We start from the raw sequence: 21,652 nt of genomic DNA on the forward strand, positions 1-21,652 counted from the left end.
TTTTTAGACTCACAGTGGATACAAGTAAGTAAACAGAGTGACAGTGCTGTTGTATCTACAAGAGCAACCCAAATAAAATGGAGAGAGAGATGCAAATAAAATTTACCTCAAATATTTGTACATTTTTTCCTGTGATTAGATTCCCTACTTCTACCTTCTACATGTACACAGAGTATAATGTACATTATCAGCAACAAAATTATAGGCTCACTCACGAAGTCCCATTTTTAGAATGCATCTATATATGTAATACAAAATTAGAAAAACCAATTCTCTTTTGTATAATGTGAGACAGGCAGAAAGCAGTCCTGATAGGTTATTTTTATGTGTTGCTACTTTCAGCTCACTCTTATATGCACATCAGAAAGGCACTTCTAAATCTCATCTCAAAAAGTAAATACTGCATTGTTCACATTATTTGTACCCACATTCCACATGGCCATTATCATTTGCTTGTTTTATTAACAACAGATATATCAAAGCCCTAAACTTCAATAATAAAATATACCTACACTTCTGTGTGCCTGTGTCTAAAACCACATAGTTATAGGCCATTAAGATTTCTGGATTGGGCCACACCTTTAAACAATTTGAGACCGTTTCCTTACCTCTCACCTTGCCAACCCACCAAGAATAGTCATTTTGGGGAAAAAAATGTTTCTTGAATTTGTGAAAATGCACAGAACTCTGGAAATCAGAGAAACTTTTTTTTTTTGCCACACCCCACGTCTTGCGGGATCTTAGTTCCCCGACTAGGGATTGAACCCACGCCCTTGGCAGTGAAAGCACAAACTCCTAACCACTGGACTGCCAGGGAATTCCCTCAGGGAAACTTTAACTGAGGCATGGCTTACCTGGCTTGAGATGAGCGAATGGAATTTCGCCGGTGAGAAGTTCCCACAGACACAGAGCATAGCTGAAGACGTCAGCTTTGATGGTGTAGCGTGTACACTGTGTGAACACCTCAGGAGCCATCCAGCGGAGGTTCTGTGGGTCAAGAAACATCCACAAGTCATTTACCAAGTGCTTAGTTCTTCTACTGTAGAACAGTATTCTTCTTAGTGAGGATTTGTTAAGTGTTCTCTCAAAGTTCTCAAAAATATAAACTTAAAATAACATCAATACTGCCCTCAGTGTGTGCGATAAACTGGCCCGTTCATACAAAAACAGTGTGTTTACTGCTGCTGTTTAGTTTTTTAAAGGGCATTTTCTTTTATCATTGGAAGATCATGAAATCCATAATTCTTCCCAAAATATTGCAACAATATTAATCACCAAGTAACACTGCCTCTTATAAAATGACGATCACGGCAGCAGCATTTTTTTGTGTATCTCTGAGCATCTTTCCCCTGGAAGCCTTACAAGCTTCTGAATAGCCACCCATGGGTTCATCCAAGAACTCTATGCCTCCCTGAGGGTGAGTCACGCACTGTGGGAGGAAGCTTCCCTCCTTTAGAGCTTCAGGTTGTAGTTTAGGAAGTCACTAAATTAGACCCATAAATAGTGCCCTGATGACTGAGGAGAGAAACGGCCTGAGGGGAGTGCCCAGAATATTCATGTGAAGCAGATTTCTCACTGGCAGGATCAGGTCTGTCACATCTCCTCTGTTTGCCCAGCGGTGTTATTTCTGAATGCTGTTTGCGCAATATTCCAGAAAGCGAGCCCATAAAACGTTACAAGTTTCCCTGTACAAAGGTCTACCCTCATGTTTTCACGGCATCATTTACACCCTTTTTACTTGCAGTTATGTATTTTTCATTTTTAAATATAAGTTTCCGTTCTGGGATACAAGTGCATAAATTTGGTTTATTTGTGGTTTAGGAAAAAGAGCACTAGATTTTGAGTTAGGAGATGCAAATTCTAGTTCTGGCTCTACTGCAGACTATTTGGGCAGTTCTGGGAAAGTCTCCCATGCTTCCTGGACCTCAGATTCCTCAAGGGCAAGACTGAAGAGGTAGGCCCTTCCAGCTCTAAAACCCCATGGCTTCATAGCCGTATCAATGGATTTTGCCAAATACCTGCTTTCTTTGTATTTCCACTGAAAGAAACTGTTATTCTTTTATTACTCCTAGTGAAATTCTGTGTGTAGTGCTGCCTGCTGATAATTCTTTTGAAGTGTCTACATTATTTTGAAGTCATGTATAATTGCAGCTTTCCAAGAATATCTTTATTTCGATTATGGTGCTTATATGCAATTCTTCCACACGAGCTTTCACATTCCAAATAGCCTCCATTTATATAGCATATTATGTGTTGTGTCACAACATTGCATAAGGGGGAGTAGGCATACAGTATGGCCATTTTTTCACAGGGGGGTAATAGAGTAATTAGCAAACTTACATAAGGCCACATAACTAGTAAGAAAGAAAATAACCTTCAAAATAAATCTAGAGTAGCGCTGTGCTTAAAGACTCCACTGCTAGGATAAAAGAATATTACTTGCTATTGGTGAAACTCAATTCAATTCCATTTGACAAAAGGTTATTTAGTCAGAGAGTCTCAACTGGCTGCATTTTAGAATCACCTAGGGGAACTTTTAAAAGATACATGTACCCAAGATCAACCTCAGGCCAGCGAGATCAGAATTGCTGGGGGCTGGATTCAGGTAGGATGCTTTTACAAAGTTTCCAAAGTGATTTCAATGTGCAGCCATGGTTGAGATCCACTGAGTTAGCTATCTCTTTGTCAAAGGCACTAGATGAGACCTGTGTGTCCTGTCAAAAAAGGACTCACTCTTCCCACCTCTCATATCCTACCATTCTCCTCCTTGCTTACTCCACTCCAGTCACTCTGGCCTTGAACACACAAAGGACTCTCCTGCCTCAGGGCCTCTGCTCTTACTGTCCCCCCTTCTACACTGCTCTTCTCCTCTCACGGATAACTCCACCATAGGTCTCTTATCAAACGTTATCTTTCTCTTTCTCTCATCTAAATGGCTCCCCCATCACTCTCCATTCATATACTCTGCTTTGTTTTTTCTTCATAACACTTATCACTGTCTGATATATATTTTGTTAATTTGTTCAACATTTATCTTCTTCTATTAGAATATTAGCTCCATAAACACAAGAACTTTGCTTTGTTCACTGCAATATCCCCAGTTCCCTAGAATGTCTGGCATCTAGTAGGTATTTTCCATATATATTTGTTGAATGAATGAGTGAAATTTAATTGGGGAAACCAGCATGCTTAATCCTACTTACAATACAACATGGTCCATGATGTTGTTCCTGCCTTCCTCTCTAACTCATCTCTCATTTTGTCTTCCTCACACAGCACATGCCAACAATGCCAAGCTATTTGAAGTCCCCCAGGAAGTCTGGTGTTCCTCATCCTCCCCTGTGCCTTTGCTCATGCTGTCGTTCACTCTGTCTGAATTTATTTATCCCTATCCATTTCATCTGAGCTCCCATGATGCTTTGTCACATCTCTGTCACTGAATGTCCACACTGCTTTCAATCTTATCTGCTTATTACTATGTTTTTTCCACTAGAAAATGAGTTACTTGAGATCAAGGACTAAGCTTTTATTTGCATTTTGTATTCCTGGCCCTTTGCACGATGCCTGACACACTGTAGGTCCTTGATAAATGTTTGTTGAGTGAGTCAGAGTACTACCTAGCAGTGCAAACAAAGTGCTACAAAAGCACAGAGAGAAAAGTGTGTGGGGAGGAGGAGGGGGTAGGAAGTTTATGGGAAGGAAGGTACTTAAAATGGATAAAATTTCCTGGGCCATGCAAGATGAGTAGACTTCCTCCAGGTGGGGTACAGTGAAGGGCTTCGCGGGCAGAGAATATGATGCTGGCAGAGTCACAGGGCTGTGAAAGTGAATGAAATGTTTGGGGAATAGCCAGATGGCTTGTATGCCGGGGGCATAAGGGACTTGAGAGAACGTTTAGTGGGAGAGGAGGTCACAGAGGAGCCTTGGGGTCAGATTTGGCAGGGGGGTATAACATTTTAAGCATCATTGATGGTTTATAGGAAGAAGTGAATTGTCAGAACACAACACTTGGCTGATGTTGCAAAGAATGAACTGGAAGAGAGGACTGTAGTTAGAAGCCTAGAGCAATGGTCCAGAAAAGAGATGGAGAGGACCCAAACTGAGGCAGTGGTAAATGAGAGTTTGGGATGAACTTTAATTAAGAAAAGAAATAGAAACAAACAGAAAAAGTGATTGAGCAGTGTGTAAGCAGAAGCAGGAAAAGGAAGGAACAGAAAATTAGCCCAAGCTTGGGTAATTAAATAACACAGCTAGTCCAGAAAGAGAAGTGCACTTCTTTGTGCGGAAGGGATGGGAGAAGGTGATGATGAACCTAATTGCAGACATTTTGAGTACAATTATGCTTGCTTCAGATGTTATCATTTATATTTTTCTTAAACATTAATGCTTGACTATATCACCTATTGTCTTACAATGTGAAAATGGAAAACTATGAATTGTTAGTAGATGTGGGTAAACTATGGATTTTATGGTTACCTATTAAATGTTAACTCTACCACTTAATAACGAGATCTAAACATGAATGCCAATTATCCATGCCTGCCATGTACTTTTCAATTATATTTGAAACAAATTCTGTTATTTTTTCTGTAACATTTTCCAAATATATATCTAATCTATTTCTCTAACAGAGCCTTGAAATAGTTCTTTTGGGGGCTTACTGAAAATAGAAACATAAAACATTAACCCGCCCTTGGGAGAATGACATTTCTTCCAGTTAAAGCTGCTTTCATCTCCCTTCCTCTCATGCTGAGTTTACACATTCTAATTGTTTCATAACTATAGGGAACACGAGCAGCAACAAACCCCAGGTTGTTTTGTCATGTTGTCTTCATCCAGAGACTGCAGAAATCTTGATTCTGACGGAAACAGAAAGCAAATTCATGTCAAAGGAAATATTTTAAAACCAAGGTCAAAGATTACAGCTAAAAGTTTCAAATCCCAAGGAACCTCTATCTTATTTAAATTTTCACTTCCTTTCTTTTAGCTTAGGATATGAAAGAGGAAAAACCGAAATAAATGATATACTTTTAAAATTCATTGAAATTTGAATGACTTAGAGAAGTATAGCTGTCAGTGTGAAATCCATTTTCAGATTCATCATATAATATCAGCACCAATGAGGAATGGAGAAAGAAACGGATGCCATTTGGGGCATTATTCATGGAAATCTCACCTCCAAAATCTGCCACCACAGCATGCCCATCCTCATAGAGAAGAATATTGTGACTGTAAAAAAAAAAAAGTAGATATTGAGTATACTTTACTATTTCCTAATCTGAATGGCCTCTCAATGAAGAGGACGATAATCATCATTTGTTTACCCCAGAGGCTAAACGACTCCCAAAAGGCTAACAGACATCTCAGATTAGTGACTCTGATTTTCTTAGTTTTGCTAATCTGAAAGGAATGTTTATAAAATGTGGTCATCTTATATCTGACTTTGAAAGTATACAAAGTATTCTACTTTAGATAAACCTTCTAAACATGTCAAAAAGACCCATCAGCTGAAGATCAGTTTTTCTGCTCTTTGAAGTTCATTTGCTAACAAAATTTGGCTACAGGCAATAGTAAAATGTACCTGTGAGCATATCAGAGTCAGAGCAAGGGAATAAGCTTGCTAGAACACTAGGCTTATAAGGACAGCTCAAGGCAGCACCTGACATGAATATAGGAAAAGGACTCTTTACGGAAAATGTCTTGGTCATTATGTTCTAGCTAGAATCCCAGGACAAAGAACTGTTTTTAAGGCCTGTGAAATGAGGCTGGCTAATCTACTTTTTAAGGTCTTGGAGAGGAAAACATATAAAGGTCTTCAAAGTCTCCTTTCCAAACCAGAATTCAAGCTAGACCAAGGCTGTCCTTTTCAAGAAGTAAATCAAGCCTGGGGCAGTCCAAAGAGAGGTCATTCCTCTCACATATTGGTGAACTGAGTTGTGGGATATCTTATGGACAAATGTATTGTGACCCAAGATTGTCTTTGAGTGTTTCTTATTGAATGCCTTTCTTTATGCTTATTTCACACTTGGCTTCTAAATGAGTCATTTCAGCATTAGGAGATCTCCTACTGGGTTTCTTTTAGTGCACATAGGCCATACTATATTAATTTATCTGCTCTATCCTTAATTGTTTTGCTTCATGATCAAAAAAGGAAAATTTTATTATTTTCTAGTCCCAAATAAGTCCAGTATGATATTGAACCATTTATATAAGTGCTTCCAGGTGCTGAGTTGAGCTTTATAAGAAACTTAGTTTTGAACTTCTCTTGTATCATAAATGAATTTTACCTTTATGGTATACACTTAATCCTCTTTTCAACTACCAAAAATCTAGAATGTGTTCAAGATTTTTTTTGCTTGGAAGAGCTCAGTGTAGAAGTAATATAGGATGTTGAAACAAAAACCCCAAGATGTTCTCTTTAACTGTAAATTACCAATTAATACATGCTATGAGAATGACACTATCATGATAAAGAACTCTACAGCATCAGGAGCTCTCTGGAAGTTCAAAGGCAGCAAGAAGAATGCATCAAAATGCTGTACCACGAGATTCCTTGAAGGATTTAGGTGAGTTCCTGTACCACAATCCCTTAGCCTATCAAAGGATAATGAGTGTTACATTTCATAGATATCATTAAAACACAGGCTGAACATGAATTACTAATCAAATTAAATGATTATATGTATAGTATCCTATCCATTAATTTAATTTTGATTCAAATTAATTATCTAGAACAATGGTTATCAAAACAATTAGCAGCATATTCTCAATATAGAAAACAGATTTGTAAACGGAGCTGCCCTAGTTAAACACAGGGAAAGGCTCACAGAACCCCTACTTAACCTTCACCTTTTCCAAAAATAGCAGTCCTTGAGGCAATAGCTTGAAACTATGCATGTAGAGAAGCCCCCAAATAAGTTACATGTCTAGGGAATATTTTGTTTATTCATTTGTTTGTTTAAATTTCTTCTAAAGTAAATATTTTATGCTAACAAGAATAAGGATGATAATACCGGCTAACTGGAGTTGGGGTAGTGAAATGTTTAGCAAAATTTTACTCTTCTAGCAAAAGAAACAAGTGAATTTGGTCACTGGGCTGCCCAGTGCTTCCTGGTATGAGAGGCAGGATGTCCCAGGATGCAGGGATTATGCTCATTGGTGTACCTCCATCATTTTTAGCACGTGCTTATTTTTGGCACACTGCTTATACTCCTTATCACATTGGAGTACTCAATAAACATTTTTTGAACAAATAAAAGAAACTTAAAATAGAAAGTTACAAGTTTGGAAGGGTAAAGATTACATTAGTTAATCAGCAAGTACTTATTGAATATCACTCATCATTCTATAAATATTTAAAATTCATAGACTCATATGATTGGAAGATAAATTAGAAATAACCTAGTTTAACCCTCTTAGCTCTGGAGGAGGAATACAAAGCTCAGAGAATTTAAGTGTATCAACAGACATTATACAAGTAGCTAGTGGCAGAGAAGATATAGAATCCACTTCATCTAGGCCAGCATCTCAGATTTTAGAAAAATGCCTGGCAAATAGTAGGTGATCAGTGAATTTTATGAATTATTCTTGTGTCATACTATGGACCTTTCCCCAAACCATGCTATTTACTTTCTTCACATTATCAAGACACACTGTTGGTGGGAATGTAAATTGGTACAGCCACTACGGAGAACATCATGGAGGTTCCTTAAAAAATAAATCACAGCAAGATCCTTTTTGACCCACCTCCTAGAGAAATGGAAATAAAAACAAAAATAAACAAATGGGACCTAATGAAACTTAAAAGCTTTTGCACAGCAAAGGAAACCATAAACAAGACGAAAAGACAACCCTCAGAATGGGAGACAATCTTTGCAAATGAAGCAACTGACAAAGGATTAATCTCTAAAATTTACAAGCAGCTCATGCAGCTCAATATCAAAAAAACAAACAACCCAATCCAAAAATGGGCAGAAGACCTAAATAGACAATTCTCCAAAGAAGATATACAGATTGCCAACAAACACATGAAAGAATGCTCAACATCATTAATCATTAGAGAAATGTAAATCAAAACTACAATGAGATATCATCTCACACTGGTCAGAATGGCCATCATCAAAAAATCTAGAAACAATAAATGCTGGAGAGGGTGTGGAGAAAAGGGAACCCTCTTGCACTGTTGGTGGGAATGTAAATTGATACAGCCACTATGGAGAACAGTATGGAGGTTCCTTAAAAAACTAAAAATAGAACTACCATACAGCCTAGCAATCCCAATACTGGGCATATACCCTGAGAAAACCATAATTCAAGAAGAGTCATGTACCACAATGTTCATTGCAGCTCTATTTACAATAGCCAGGACATGGAAGCAACCTAAGTGTCCATCATCAGATGAATGGATAAAGAAGATGTGGCATATATATACAATGAAATATTACTCAGCCATAAAAAGAAACGAAATTGAGTTATTTGTAGTGAGGTGGATGGACCTAGAGTCTGTCATACAGAGTGAAGTAAGTCAGAAAGGGAAAAACAAATACCGTATGCTAACACATATTTATGGAATCTATAAAAAAAAAAAAAAAGGTCATGAAGAACCTAGGGGCAAGATGGGAATAAAGACGCAGACCTACTAGAGAATGGACTTGAGGACATGGAGAGGGAGAAGGGTAAGCTGGGACAAAGTGAGGGAGTGGCATGGACATATATACACTACCAAATGTAAAATAGATAGCTAATGGGAAACAGCCGCATAGCACAGGGAGATCAGCTCAGTGCTTTGTGACCACCTAGAGGGGTGGGATAGGGAGGGTGGGAGGGAGGGAGACACGAGAGGGAAGAGATATGGGGATATATGTATATGTATAACTGATTCACTTTGTTATGAAGTAGAAACTAACACACCATTGTGAAGCAATTATACTCCAATAAAGATGTTAAAAAAAAACCCAAAAAACTAAAAATAGAGCTACCATATGATCCAGCAATCCCACTCCTGGGCATATATCTGGAGAAAACCATAAGTCGAAAAGAAACATGCATCCCAATGTTCATTGCAGCACTATTTACAATAGCCAGGACATGGAAGCAACATAAATGTCCATCAACAGAGGAACGGATAAAGAAGATGTGCTACATATATACAATGGAATATTACTCAGCTATAAAAAGGAACGAAATAATGCCATATGCAGCACCATGGATGGAACAACAGATTGTCATACTGAGTGAAATAAGTCAGACAAAGAAAGAAAAATATCATATGGTATCGCTTATATGTGGAATCTAAAAAAAAAAGGTACAAATGAACTTATCTACAAAACAGAAATAGAGTTACAAATGTAGAAAACAAACATGTTTACCTGGGCATAAGAGGTGGGGAGGGACACATTGGGAGATTGGGATTGACATATACACACTACTATATATAAAGTAGATAACTAATAAGTACCTACTGAATAGCACATGGAACTCTACTCAATACTCTGTAATTGCCTATATGGAAATAGAATCTAAAGAAGAGTGGATATATGTATATGTATAAGTGATTCACTTTGCTGTATGCCTGAAACTAACACAACACTGTAAATTAACTCTACGCCAATAAAATTTTTTTGAAAAGTGTTAAGTTTGTAGGATATTCCCTACAGAGGTTTTTCCTATATCTACGTTTTAAGTCAAAACCTTAGATAACTAACTGAATTTTAGGATAACACAAACTCAGTAGCAGTGTTAATTACCCTTGCTAACTTGGCTTTTGCCTTAGAAACTTCAGTCTTTTTAACACCACTTCTTTGATGACCTGAACTTTGAGAGAAGAATAACAATAAAACATACAAAGAAGGATAACTCAAGGGTTTTTTTTGTTTTTTGATTTTAGCTTTTCTTCTTTTCTTATTTCTCCAGTGGCTTTCAAATAACAAAAGTTGCTTTTGCTTGGGTTTCCCAGCAAAGAGAGATCAAGATAAAAGCATATAAATATATGCTAACATTGGACTGATTTAGCAATCATAAAGCAATGTGATGATGGAGGCAGCAATTAGAGCAAATCATCCAGAAGCCAAGGAATGCCACAGTTTCTGGAAGCTGGAAGAAGCAAGAAACTGATTCGCCTCTAGAGCCTGCAGAAAACACTGTCTCTGATGATTCCTTGAATTTAGCCCAGGAAAACTGATTTTGATCCTCTGACTTCCACAAATGTAAAAGAATAACTATATGTTGTTTTAAAAAAAGGACACTATGAGAGATGCAAAGTGATGCACATTATAGATTCCATCCTCAAAGACCTTATAATTGGCTCATGAAAGCTTAGATGAGTGTGGGTAACATAAGAATTCAAAGAAAACAGTGGAGTTATAAAAGAAATTAGCTTTGAAGTGGGCCTCAAGGGACAGTCTACAGATATCAGCTGAGAGCTGATCATGCACCAGGAAATTTCCTATACACTGGGATATAGTGGTGACCAAGACAAGCAAAAAGCTTATGAGCTTACAATGAAGTGAGGAGGAAATGAGACTGAGACAAAGGGGGAAAGAAGTGTAGGTCAGGGAAAATCTTGGTAAAGGCCAAGAGTTGGGAATGTGTGTAGTCTGTAAGGGGAATAAAAGAAGGATGTACTTACTAAATTGGAGACTACATGCTGGAGTGTCATGGGGGGAAACTGAGCGGAGGTGGTGTTGGATTACAAGGGAATTTGAAAGCCAGGGAGGGAATTCCAGGCTTGACACAAAAAGCTAGCAGGTTTTTATATATAGGGTGCAATGCTCTAAAAGCAAGGGACTAGTGTTCAAAAATAATTTGAGGTACTGAAAGACAAAAGTAATAAGGTAAAGTGGAGAACAAAACAAAACAAAACAAAAAAAATAGGATGAATCCATCAAAATATTTGAAAGAAGTGTTTAGATCTTGGGACAGCTTAGATATAGAGAAAAAAAGGGAAAAAAAAACTTAGGATCATCTTCAACTTTTCTAGTTTGGAATACTTAAGCAGAAAGCAATAACATATCCAAATAGAAATGACTGTCTTACTAAAAATCCTGTGAATTTTTTATGAAAAGTATAGTGGCTGACTTGGGAGGCTAAGGAACTTGACTAAAGTCATTGTTGTGCTTGGCAAGATTGGACTCACCAGATAAATAGCTATTATTTTTACTAAACTGAAATAACATTCAAAGTGAGCTCTTTTGTCCTTAACAAACAATAGCAAATTAAACAAAACAAAGATGTAGTGACAATTTAGGAACATAAGGACAATGTGAGTTCATAGCAGCAAATGGGGCCAAATGTCAAAAAGGATGCTACGAAAATGTCATTGCAGAATGAGAGCACTTTGGGAAGTGCTGGAATAAAATGAAATGTTCTTTTCACCTCAAGATAGTCTTTTGGATCTGTCCATTTCTTCTTTAAATGCTCAGTAACAAAGAAAACTAATTTTTAGAACTACTTCTAAGATTTACCCATTAATTCTTTGGTTTAGTGCTAAGCCATACTTCCTATCTAGAGTGAATCAAATGGAGGGGGACAAGTAAGGATGAAGTTGATGGAATCTGTGCTAATCAGTGACAGCACAAATGCCTCCTGGTGGGTGTCATATCAGAGCCAGAGAGGTAATCTGACAGGTCACCGGCACTGGAGTGGAGGGTTCCTAGGGAAAGGGCTGACCTTGGAGCTGGGATAATAGAAATGGTGTGATAATTATTAGTGATGAGCTCAAGGGTTTATTACTGAGATATGTCGTGAACTGCAAGTTTTGAGAAGGGTGAGAATAGTGAAACTTGTGGGAGTCATGTGACAGTAACAGAAAGGGTGGTAGTAAAGAGAGAAGGGATTAAATATTGCGTGAGAGCCTCCTGTGGGCACACACCGGTGCTTTCAAGACGTTCCTCATGGAGCCACTTCGTGGTTGGTATTAGCCTACTTCTTCTACAGATGGATAATGGAGGCTCAGAGCGGTTACATAAGATGGCCAGTATCATAGCTGGTAAGAGGTGAATCCAGCAGTCAAATTTCAGTCTCCAAAGTCTGCCCTTTTTAGGAGAAGCTGACCCTTGCATCATCTGGATGGGCCCTGAGGAGCCAAAACTGCTAAGGCTGGATGTCTGGACAGAAATTCCAGAAATTTTGCTTGGGTAAAGAGTGGTCTACCAACTAGTGTCCAAAATACCTGTGTTCAATGTATGACAGTAAGGTCATAAGACTGAAGTCAACAAGCTACATGGAAAGTAATCTAGTACACCTCTGTACCACCAAGACACAGCAGGCAAAGACTAACCTTCCTCCCTTCCAGAGTATGATTAATGTGTCATACGCAGGAATGAAGCACAGTCACTGTGAACGGGTACTTGCAATCCGACCTGGGAAATAAGCCAGGCACGTGAGGAGTGTCAGTGGCTTGGAGGCTATCATCAGGATCAAAAGAGAGAAATAAAAGAAAGGTGATGGGAATTCTGAGATTTCCTCTCCCCCAGAAGACCATTTGGGAGGTTCATTTTTATTTCTTTGCTTTTGTGGAAGGTTCTGGGGAGTGGGAGTCCGCTGTTATATTTGACGCTTTGCAGAGCACCTTCACGCACATGGTCACATTTGGTGGAAAGAGTCGAGTCAGACCCTTTCAATTTGAATTTGATAAAGAAACCTGTCAGTAATTGCTGGCACTAGCACCTTAGCCCCAATCCTACCACCTGGGAAAGGAATCCAGGGGAGGTAAGGGGCAGGAGACGAGATAGACTACCCTGAGGGGAAGGAGGAGAACAGCTACTGTAAGGCACCGATCTGTACACACCACAGCGCGTATGCGCACCGGCACACGCTGCCGGCCTTCTGAACTCTCCAGACACGTGGTTAAGGGTGAAGTGTCACTGAGGAACGCTCTCCAGATAGCAGTGAGTTTGGTAAAACCATTAAAGGAAGTTAAATAGATAAAGGTCAACAGGTCCTTAATTCTTTTTTTTTTTTTTTTAAATTGAAGTATAGCTGATTTTTTAAAAATTAATTAATTAATTAATTTATTTTTGGCTGTGTTGGGTCTTCGTTTCTGTGCAAGGGCTTTCTCTAGTTGTGGCAAGCGGGGTCCACTCTTCATCGCGGTGAGGTCCTTAATTCTTACAGCAATTTCTTGGCATTTCTGGATTTAACACTTTGACTTAATCTAAGTGAGTATGATTTTAAAAGCCCACGTTGTTTGCTAACTTGTGATTTTGTTGTTACAAGTGAGGCTTACGTTCAGAAGCAAGCTGTTTGGCTGACAAGTGTGCCGGGTCAACCTGGCAGTGTCAGCAGCTGACACGGCTTGCTTGCTGCCCTGGGTCATCCTGTGTTGTAGGAGAAATGATAAGCTGCAATCACGGTCACCCCTGTCAGCACTGCTCAGCTTTACTCTCTCTGCTGTGAAGGTCTCGTTTTGGGCTAGAAACTGCAGTGTCTGCCTTCAAAGAGAATGCAGTCTGATTGGAAATGCAATGCAAACTAAAAGGGAGAGACATTATCATCACAAGCTAGAATTTAAAGTGGTTTTCACTATGAAAGACCTAGAGAAGAATCCAGAGAATGTAAGAATTAATTCTGAAAAAGATCATTAACAAAGGAGAAGAAAGAGTCTTAAGAATAGGAGGGATAAGAGGTAGCATGTAGGACAAGGACCCATATTCAGGTTACCTGGTTTTTGCTGTTTCTAGTCCTGTGATTACATCATAATACTTGAACTTTTCAAGTCTTCCTTTCCTATCTTTAAAAATCGTGAGGGGAATGAAGGATATTAAAAGAGATAACACATGGAATTTTGTAAACTGTGAACTGCTAAATAGGTTTTTTTAAAAAATAAATTTATTTATTTATTTTTGGCTGTGTTGGGTCCTCGTTGCTGCACGCAGGCTTTATCTAGTTGCGGTGAGCAGGGGCTACTCTTGGTTGCAGTGTGCAGGCTTCTCATTGCAGTGGCTTCTCTTGTTGCGGAGCACAGGCTCTAGGAGCATGGGCTTCAGTAGTTGTGGCGTGTGGACTCTAGAGCGCAGGCTCAGTAGTTGTGGCGCACGGGCTTAGTTGCTCCACAGCATGTGGGATCTTCCCGGACCAGGGCTCGAACCCGTATCCCTGCACTGGCAGGCGGATTCTTAACTACTGTGCCACCAGGGAAATCCCAGTATTGGTTGTTGTTAATAAACATAGGACCTAGCTTACGGAGTGTTTGTATGACTTAAAGGCAAATGTGCTTTGTAAACCCACACAGCCGTGTACATGTTGGGTATTAAGTGATGAGTCTTGAAAGTGAAGTGACTTCCTGAATCAAAACCCACAGACTTAGAGAACGAACTTATGGTTACCAGCGGCGAAGGGTGGGGGGAGGGATTGTTAGGGAGCTTGGGATTGACATGTACACAATGCTATATTTAAAACAGATAACTGACAAGGACCTACTACTGTATAGCATAGGGAACTCTGCTCAATATTCTGTAACAGCCTAATTGGGAAAAGAATTTGAAAAAGAATAGATACATGTATATGTATAACTGAATCACTTTGTTGTACACCTGAAACTAACACAACATTGTTAATCAACTGTACTCCAATATAAAATAAAAAGTTTAAAAAAAAAAGAAACTGACTTTACTATGGAATATTTCAACTCACTTTTAGCCCTAGAGTCTCTTCTCCTTCCATTCCCATTGTCTAAATGTACAATACTACTGCTGCTTGATTGAATGACTGCATTTCACCTAAAAGAATCTTTGGTTCCCTGACTGCATTGATACTGCAGTATTTGGACTTGGCTCCAGCTTTGTCTTTCATCATGAAGCAAATGGTTTGGGTCAATTGTTTATGTAACAGAACTGAGTATTTATCTTTTTTGAAATGTCTGTCTCTTACAGATCACTCCACAGCAAAGTTCTTTTAACCTCAACAATGCATGCACTTAGCAGAATACAGAATGTAACTGAGGGAAAGATTTACTTCATTCAAATAAGCGATGTGAATACAACCCATGCTCTGACCTTCACTTCTTTCCTCCACAGTAATAACAGTTCACTTTCAGAAAAAGAGCAAGCTGTTTTCAATGTGGTGTGTGTGTTTACGTGTGTGTGTGTTTATACCTTTTAAGTGTTTTCTCCAGTTTTCTTTTAAAAGAAGTGAATGGAAGTTAAATTCTGCTGGTTCCTTGTGACAAAAGAAAATTTTCTCCAACCTCAGAACTGAATTAATTTAATGAAGTCATTATGTAAGCATCATGAGTCTTTTCATTTTAATTGCCTGTATTGAAAATTTACCTAAAGTGCTCAAATGATTCATAATCAGTTGGTTATGCACTATAGTCCAATACTGATTGTCACTATTAATCAGACTGGCCTGATTATGAGACAATTTTCCAATTCTGACTTTCTTCCAGAGCAAGACTGAAGTTCATGGTGGACTTAGAAGGATCAAGGTGACTTGCAACTCTCACTCCACTGCCATTAAGAGTTTTTTTAAGCCACTTAAAAAAATCGCATAAATATTAATTCATTTTTTTCTGAATTATACAACCATGTAATTGCCTATGTCAGTGGCTACTAACGAACACTAGTTTGCATGGCCAACCTCTCAGTGTCCTTATTTGAAGAGATGACAGCCCCCAAACTGTAAATCTAATAACAGAACAGCAATGCTTCCCAGACTTCCTATAAGCCACTGTTTTCTGTTATATGCCTGATGGTGATTAACTCACATGATTAAAGACACATGGCTATCGGCATGCCTGGAAGCATTCCAAGGGTTAAATCAGTGGAAGCAATTAGGCTTCATTTTCAATCTCATCACACTGTGAAAGTCATTAGTTTACAAACACATCTGCCTGACAAGCAATCACTCAGACCTGATGCTGAGGAGCCCTGGATCTGCCTGCTGCCACATTTTGCTGGTGGGGTGGTAGTGCTACGTGATCGCTTGGGACTCTCTTCCTGCCTAAGACCTCTCTCTGGGGAGCACTGCCTTCTTGACATCCAGCATAGGCAACCACATTATTCTCTCCTCTCCAGTCATCCTTGAACCCTTGCCACTGCCAAACTCAATGTGGCTTCTTTACCTCTGAGTTGTGACCCTCATACTCTGAACTGCTTCCAATTTGTTTCAAGTATAATCTAAGGCGTTAACTAGACCCTTGAAATGCAGTGCAACTCACATCTACTTGCTTTGGAGCTTTGTACCCTTTCCTAAAAAATATTTCCAAGTCATCTAGATTAGCTCCTTGCAGTCTACACATATTCTCATAGTCTCTCCTTTCTGGTATCTTTCTGCCTCTGACTTTTTTCTATCATCTCTGCTTCCTACTTCATTAGGTAACAACAACTAATCAAAAACTCATTATCTTCATGAGGGGTAACTGCTGGAGGTCTTGGGTTTGAGCCCCAGATAATGAAGATAGCATATTTGGGTTCAGAGAACTTATTGATAAGTTATTGATATTTACTTATGTATGTTATGTGATAATGGGACCCTCAGCAACCACTTGAGGGTTCCACAATTTTGGCTGCATGTAGAAACCTGGTAACAATTGTATAGTAACATCAGAAATCACATACTCTGCTTCATAGCTAAATAAAGCCTCTATGTATATTCTTGATGCCTCCTTTGTACCTTGGGGCTCAACATAAACTATTCCAGGATGCCTACCACGACAAGGACATTTTGTTGTTGTTCTTCTGCAAGAAGTGTGAAGCCTCTGAAACTCATTTTTAAGATTTCATTTCATCAGGGCACCCTACGTGCCAAAGGCCAGAGAAGCCTAAGCCTGGATTTCTCTATTAATCTTTTGAAGGTAGTTCTTCACTAAAAATAAGAACTGTAATTTTATTTTTTCATGCTGCCAAAAAGTGACCCTAGTTTGGCTTCATACAGACTGCGTTGGTCCTTTGGAAAAGGCATGCAGGAGAAGAAACATGTTGACAGAACGATAGCTCCCCCAAGCTCATTCAGGAATAACAATATGCTAATCTTGAACATAATCTAGGTAAGAGAGAAGGAATTTACCAAAGTCCCATATCATGAACTTCTAAACAGTGAAAGCCTAATTTCAGTGAACTCTCAGAAACCATGGAAACAGAAAACTCCAATAAATGCAAAGGATTGCAAAACCTTGACTTTTCTTAAAACAAACTCCAGTCTGTCAGTAGAAGTATATTTGAAGGCTTACTTCTAAAGCTACTGGATTTGTCCCATTGCCAGTGGGATTGAAGAGGTGGATTATAAGATTTGTATTGTGGTTAAACCCATTTATTGAGGGTAATGTGAAAAAACTCCATACTCTTCTTCACTTACTATTTGCTCAGCACCATGAAACGCGAGTGGAGCAGCGATAATGCCTGAATAAATCTAACCACACACACACACACACACACACAATTGATTGTGATGTTTCTGCGAAATAGTGCCCTAGAATCAACAATCAAGTATAATTTCCATTTCTATGCTAAAGTTATTGCTTATTCTTCTTAACAGGGCATAATCTTATGAGGAATCTTAGGTACACAAACTGCAAAATGGAACATTTTTGAATGAGAAAGGGACAGTCGATATCACAGACATCAACAGCTATGCATTCATTATATATCATTTGTTTTATTTTAATTTAAAATTGAAAAAGGGAATATTAGAAAACATCATATTGACTATGTTTTCTTCACAGGATCTAACATTTTTCTAATGCACTGGGACCCTGGATGAGCAGGGGGTTTTGGCTTCAGACATTTGGTTGTGAAACCTATGTTTGGGGGGGTGTGGTCACAGGACAGTGGGGGAACTTTTCTCCCACAAAGCACATGGTCAGGATTTTGAGGAAGGATGAAAATGGCAAAGATATGTGACATCAAAGAGTTAGAAAAGTAATAATTAGCTAGCCTGATTACCAAAATAAAACCACAAAACCAAAAGCATCAAAAAAGTTTCTAGCTTTTGCTGCTTCCACTATCATCTAAATACTGCTTCCTAGTCACTTCTGAACACAGTGATTTTTAATAATACTAAAACCTCTAAGTTTCGTATGCAAACCCCACTTTGTATGTAAACCCTGAAATGCACTGGACATTTATTTACATTGAGGAGAGAACATAAGTCTACCAAAACAAAACACAGAAAATAATATGAAAGCAAAAACTTGGGGGACTTAGGACAAACAAGAGATATAGCAAGCAATATTTTAGAATTTGAAAGGATATTAGAAATTATTAAATGATCTGTTTATAAAGGAAGAATTTGAAGAGCTTTGTTTTCTGTCAAGGTCACTACTGGATTTCCTGACTAATAACTTCATTTTCCTGCCTCACTTACTTCATTTTCCCTGATCTCTGAGGAACCAAGCCCATGTTAAATACAGAGACATAGATGCTAAGGGCACCAGCTACAGATGACTCAGACTCACTTGTACCCAAAAGTGTCATAGGACTCTTCTCACCCACTTTTAAGAGAGCAGATCCAGTACCAACTCTTTGGGAATGTGCCATGGGCCTTCTGAGCATCTATTTAACACTGAGACACAAAAGGTCTGTGATAAACCCTCTATCTCTGCATGTTAAAAAATGGGAAAAAAGAAAAGGCCAGAGAGAGCATGGAATAAGAACTGAAATATATGAAATACAAGTAAAAGAAGAAAAATCTCTGAGTTCGGCGTGACAAACACCATTGATTATGTGCCAAGTTTCCTGTTAAAAGACCCCAAAGTAGGTGTACATGTGCCAAGCAGAGGAGGGCTGAGCTTAAAAATAACAGCTGAGAGGAGAGCTGGGCTTTATCAACAAATAAGGTTTCCGTATTAAACAGAGCAGCGTCGGAAGTGGGCAGCTCCACGAGAGCAGGCGAGGCGGCTCTATCTCTGACAAACAGAGGCTGTGCTCCTGCAGAGCTCGGCCTCTAAGGAGGGTCTCCTTCTAGCTCTCAGAATGACCCACAGATGAGTGTTTTAAACAGTGTGACTTCAGGGGAACTTGTTTGCGGTCCTTCGGGAAGCAGGGATTTGTAGGTAATTCAAGAAAGGAAACCGTTTACCTACTGGACTAATCTGACGCTACGACTTTTACTATGGAGTCTCCATCCCTCTCAGGGAGCACAGGGAGACGAAGTGCCCATGTCTCTGCAAAAGGGCAGGTTACAAATGTACTTAATCCCGCATGCCTTCCTTCAAGGACACTTTGAAAATTCAAAAGGAATGAACAGGTCTATTTTTTTTTTTTAAACTTGCTGAATCGTTCAGCGTCTCTTTGGTTCCTGAGAAGAGGAGCACTTAGTTTTTTTCCAGACACTAGATGGTCTATCCCTGTGGGATAGAGTATTAGTCACAGAAATGTAACTCATCAGCCATGAAGGTTTAGGGCTATTTCAGTTCTAACACTTCGTCAATGCTGCGTGGCTGTCCCCACCATGGCCCCTGGCCCTTCCTCCCTCTCTCCTTCACTTTGTTCCTGGTGTCTCCTCCAAGTGTAAATTCACTTCCAACTTTTCTTCTAAATAAATATCCCCATTTTTCAGCACCCAGTCCAGTGATCTCTTCTTATCCTGGCTTTCCCAGCACTTGACCCCAATATGATTATAAGCTCCACGGGCACAAGATCCATGAACCAGGGAAATTATTGGTGATTGATAATAAACTCTTATTGAATTAAATTTTCTTCTTGATCCTAGAGAAGTAAAGGTAAGGAAAGAAGTAGAATGATTGGGGATTTTAAGGGGTGGTTATATTCAGCATTGACTTTTCCTAAATTCCATAGAATTGAATTCTGTAGCTACTCTGACCAAACTGTTGTTTTCTATAGCCCATGTCCGGGACTCTGAAACTGAATGCCTATAACACTATTTTCAGTTCCATACATTTGGTATTTAGTATATGCTCTCTTTTCTTATTTCTTCTTTTTCTATATATCTCTTATTTCCCCCAGATACATTAAAACTATTCTTAAAATATTTTATTATACAGTGCCCCCTAGGACTTGGCAAATTACAGCAGCTCAAGAAACATTATGGTTGTGAATAATCAATATAGCTACTAATACAATATCCTGCCTTTTTCAAAGTAACCCTCTGGACAACATTCTATTTCTCTCTTCCTCTTTCTGGTCCATATTCTTGAAGGGTTTTCTTAAATTTACTGCTTCTACTTCTTTACTGACTATGCCCTCTTCAATACACTAGTCTCACTTTTTACCGTGCCACTCCAAAAAAACCCTTTTTTCCAACGTGAACTTCTGTTTTGCTAAATGCCACAGGCTTTTAGTCCTTGTACCATATTCTATCCTAAGCCCTTCTTATTCTTGGCCAAAGCTTGCTTCTTTTGTCTTAGGGAAAGATATCACCATGAATTGAGTTACCCAAATAAAAACCAGGGAACCAAACTTGATTCCTCCCTGTCCTTCGATCCCCTCTTAAAAATGTCACCATGTACCATCAATTCTACCTTCTAATATGTTCTACATCTGTCCAGTTATGCCTTCTACACATTGAGCACTTATTCCCTATGGACAAGTCAATAATGTTGATTAGAATCCCATTTGTAGAAAAGATCTATAGGAGATCTTTCAATGTTAGGCATGGTGTTAGATATTAGGTAATAACAGTAAGTAACACTTAAGTATAACTATATGCTAAGCATAGTTCTAAGCAATATATGTTAACCTATCTAATTGTCACACAACCCAATGGTATAATAATTATACCATTTTAAACATGAAAAAATTGAATTGCAGAAAGGTTAAGTAACTTCCCTAAGGTAACACAGCTAGGTAGCTTGAATTCCTCATTTCATTTAGTCTCCATAGTAGCCTTCTATGGTGGTATTAATATTTCCACTTAGAGCTGAGGAATTGAAGCTGAGAAACTTAAAATAATTTTCCTTAAGGCCACACATTTGGTAACAGTGTCAGAATTATGCTTAGAATCCACATCTAGTTGGCTTGAAAATTCATTTACTTTCCTCCACACATGCTCTGACAGGGTCACATAGAATAGTTTAAGAAAAATTAAATTGGAAGGTACAGCCTAATTTCTAATATGTTGCATTAATTTAGGAACATTTATTTTGAATACTGTTTTTTATGAAAGCAAGGAGGATGAGCGTTAAAATAGTGAAGTCTATAAATTAAAGAAAGTAAATGCAACAAAGGACAGAAAATGATGACTAAGGAGAAAAGGCTGGACATGGAGAGGGGAGCAAAAAGGGACCAAATGAAAGACAGAGGTGAGGTGTGGGAGTGGAGCAGCTAGGTAGGGGTGCTGGTGATGGAAGAGAATGGAAGGAGGAGCTAAGCTGGAGCATGAAAGGATGAACGTCCTGGATAGTGCTTAGAAAATCTAATGAGAATGTGTTCATAGAAAATGTGACATGTGACTAAATAGTTCAACAACATGCATATTTCATGACGTTGGCCTTTATGTGACTGGGTTACTCATGAATCTACCAGCTGAAACAAAGCCAGAAGATACCCGGTGATTTTATTCAAGTTTACCGTCTACCCAGTCTTTGCATGCAGCATGGAAGTGACAAATGATTACTATTCTAAAAACGTCTACAGGCTATCCAGCATGTTGTGGATACTCTGTATTCTGTACTTACCCAGCGCTGCAGAACATTTTGTTCCTAAAGTATTTAGTGGTTTTTTGTTTTGTTGGTTGTTTTTGGCTTTGGTTTTGATTT

The 21,652-nt window shown here is 38.7% G+C and overlaps 1 protein-coding gene across 1 annotated transcript in view; it reads right to left on the bottom strand.

Annotated features, from left to right (window-relative positions):
• The window catches only part of TNNI3K (TNNI3 interacting kinase), a 286,650-nt gene that overhangs the window by 95,794 nt on the left and 169,204 nt on the right, over positions 1-21,652 (bottom strand). Inside the window, exons 18-20 of the mRNA XM_061186445.1 lie at positions 5,177-5,229; positions 4,807-4,859; positions 855-987 (exon numbers count right to left, since the gene is read on the bottom strand). Coding sequence (XP_061042428.1) covers positions 855-987; positions 4,807-4,859; positions 5,177-5,229 — 239 coding nt within the window. The remainder of the gene's footprint in view (positions 1-854; positions 988-4,806; positions 4,860-5,176; positions 5,230-21,652) is intronic.

This window comes from Eubalaena glacialis, chromosome 3, assembly GCF_028564815.1.
Source record: "Eubalaena glacialis isolate mEubGla1 chromosome 3, mEubGla1.1.hap2.+ XY, whole genome shotgun sequence".
Classification (NCBI taxonomy): domain Eukaryota; kingdom Metazoa; phylum Chordata; class Mammalia; order Artiodactyla; family Balaenidae; genus Eubalaena; species Eubalaena glacialis.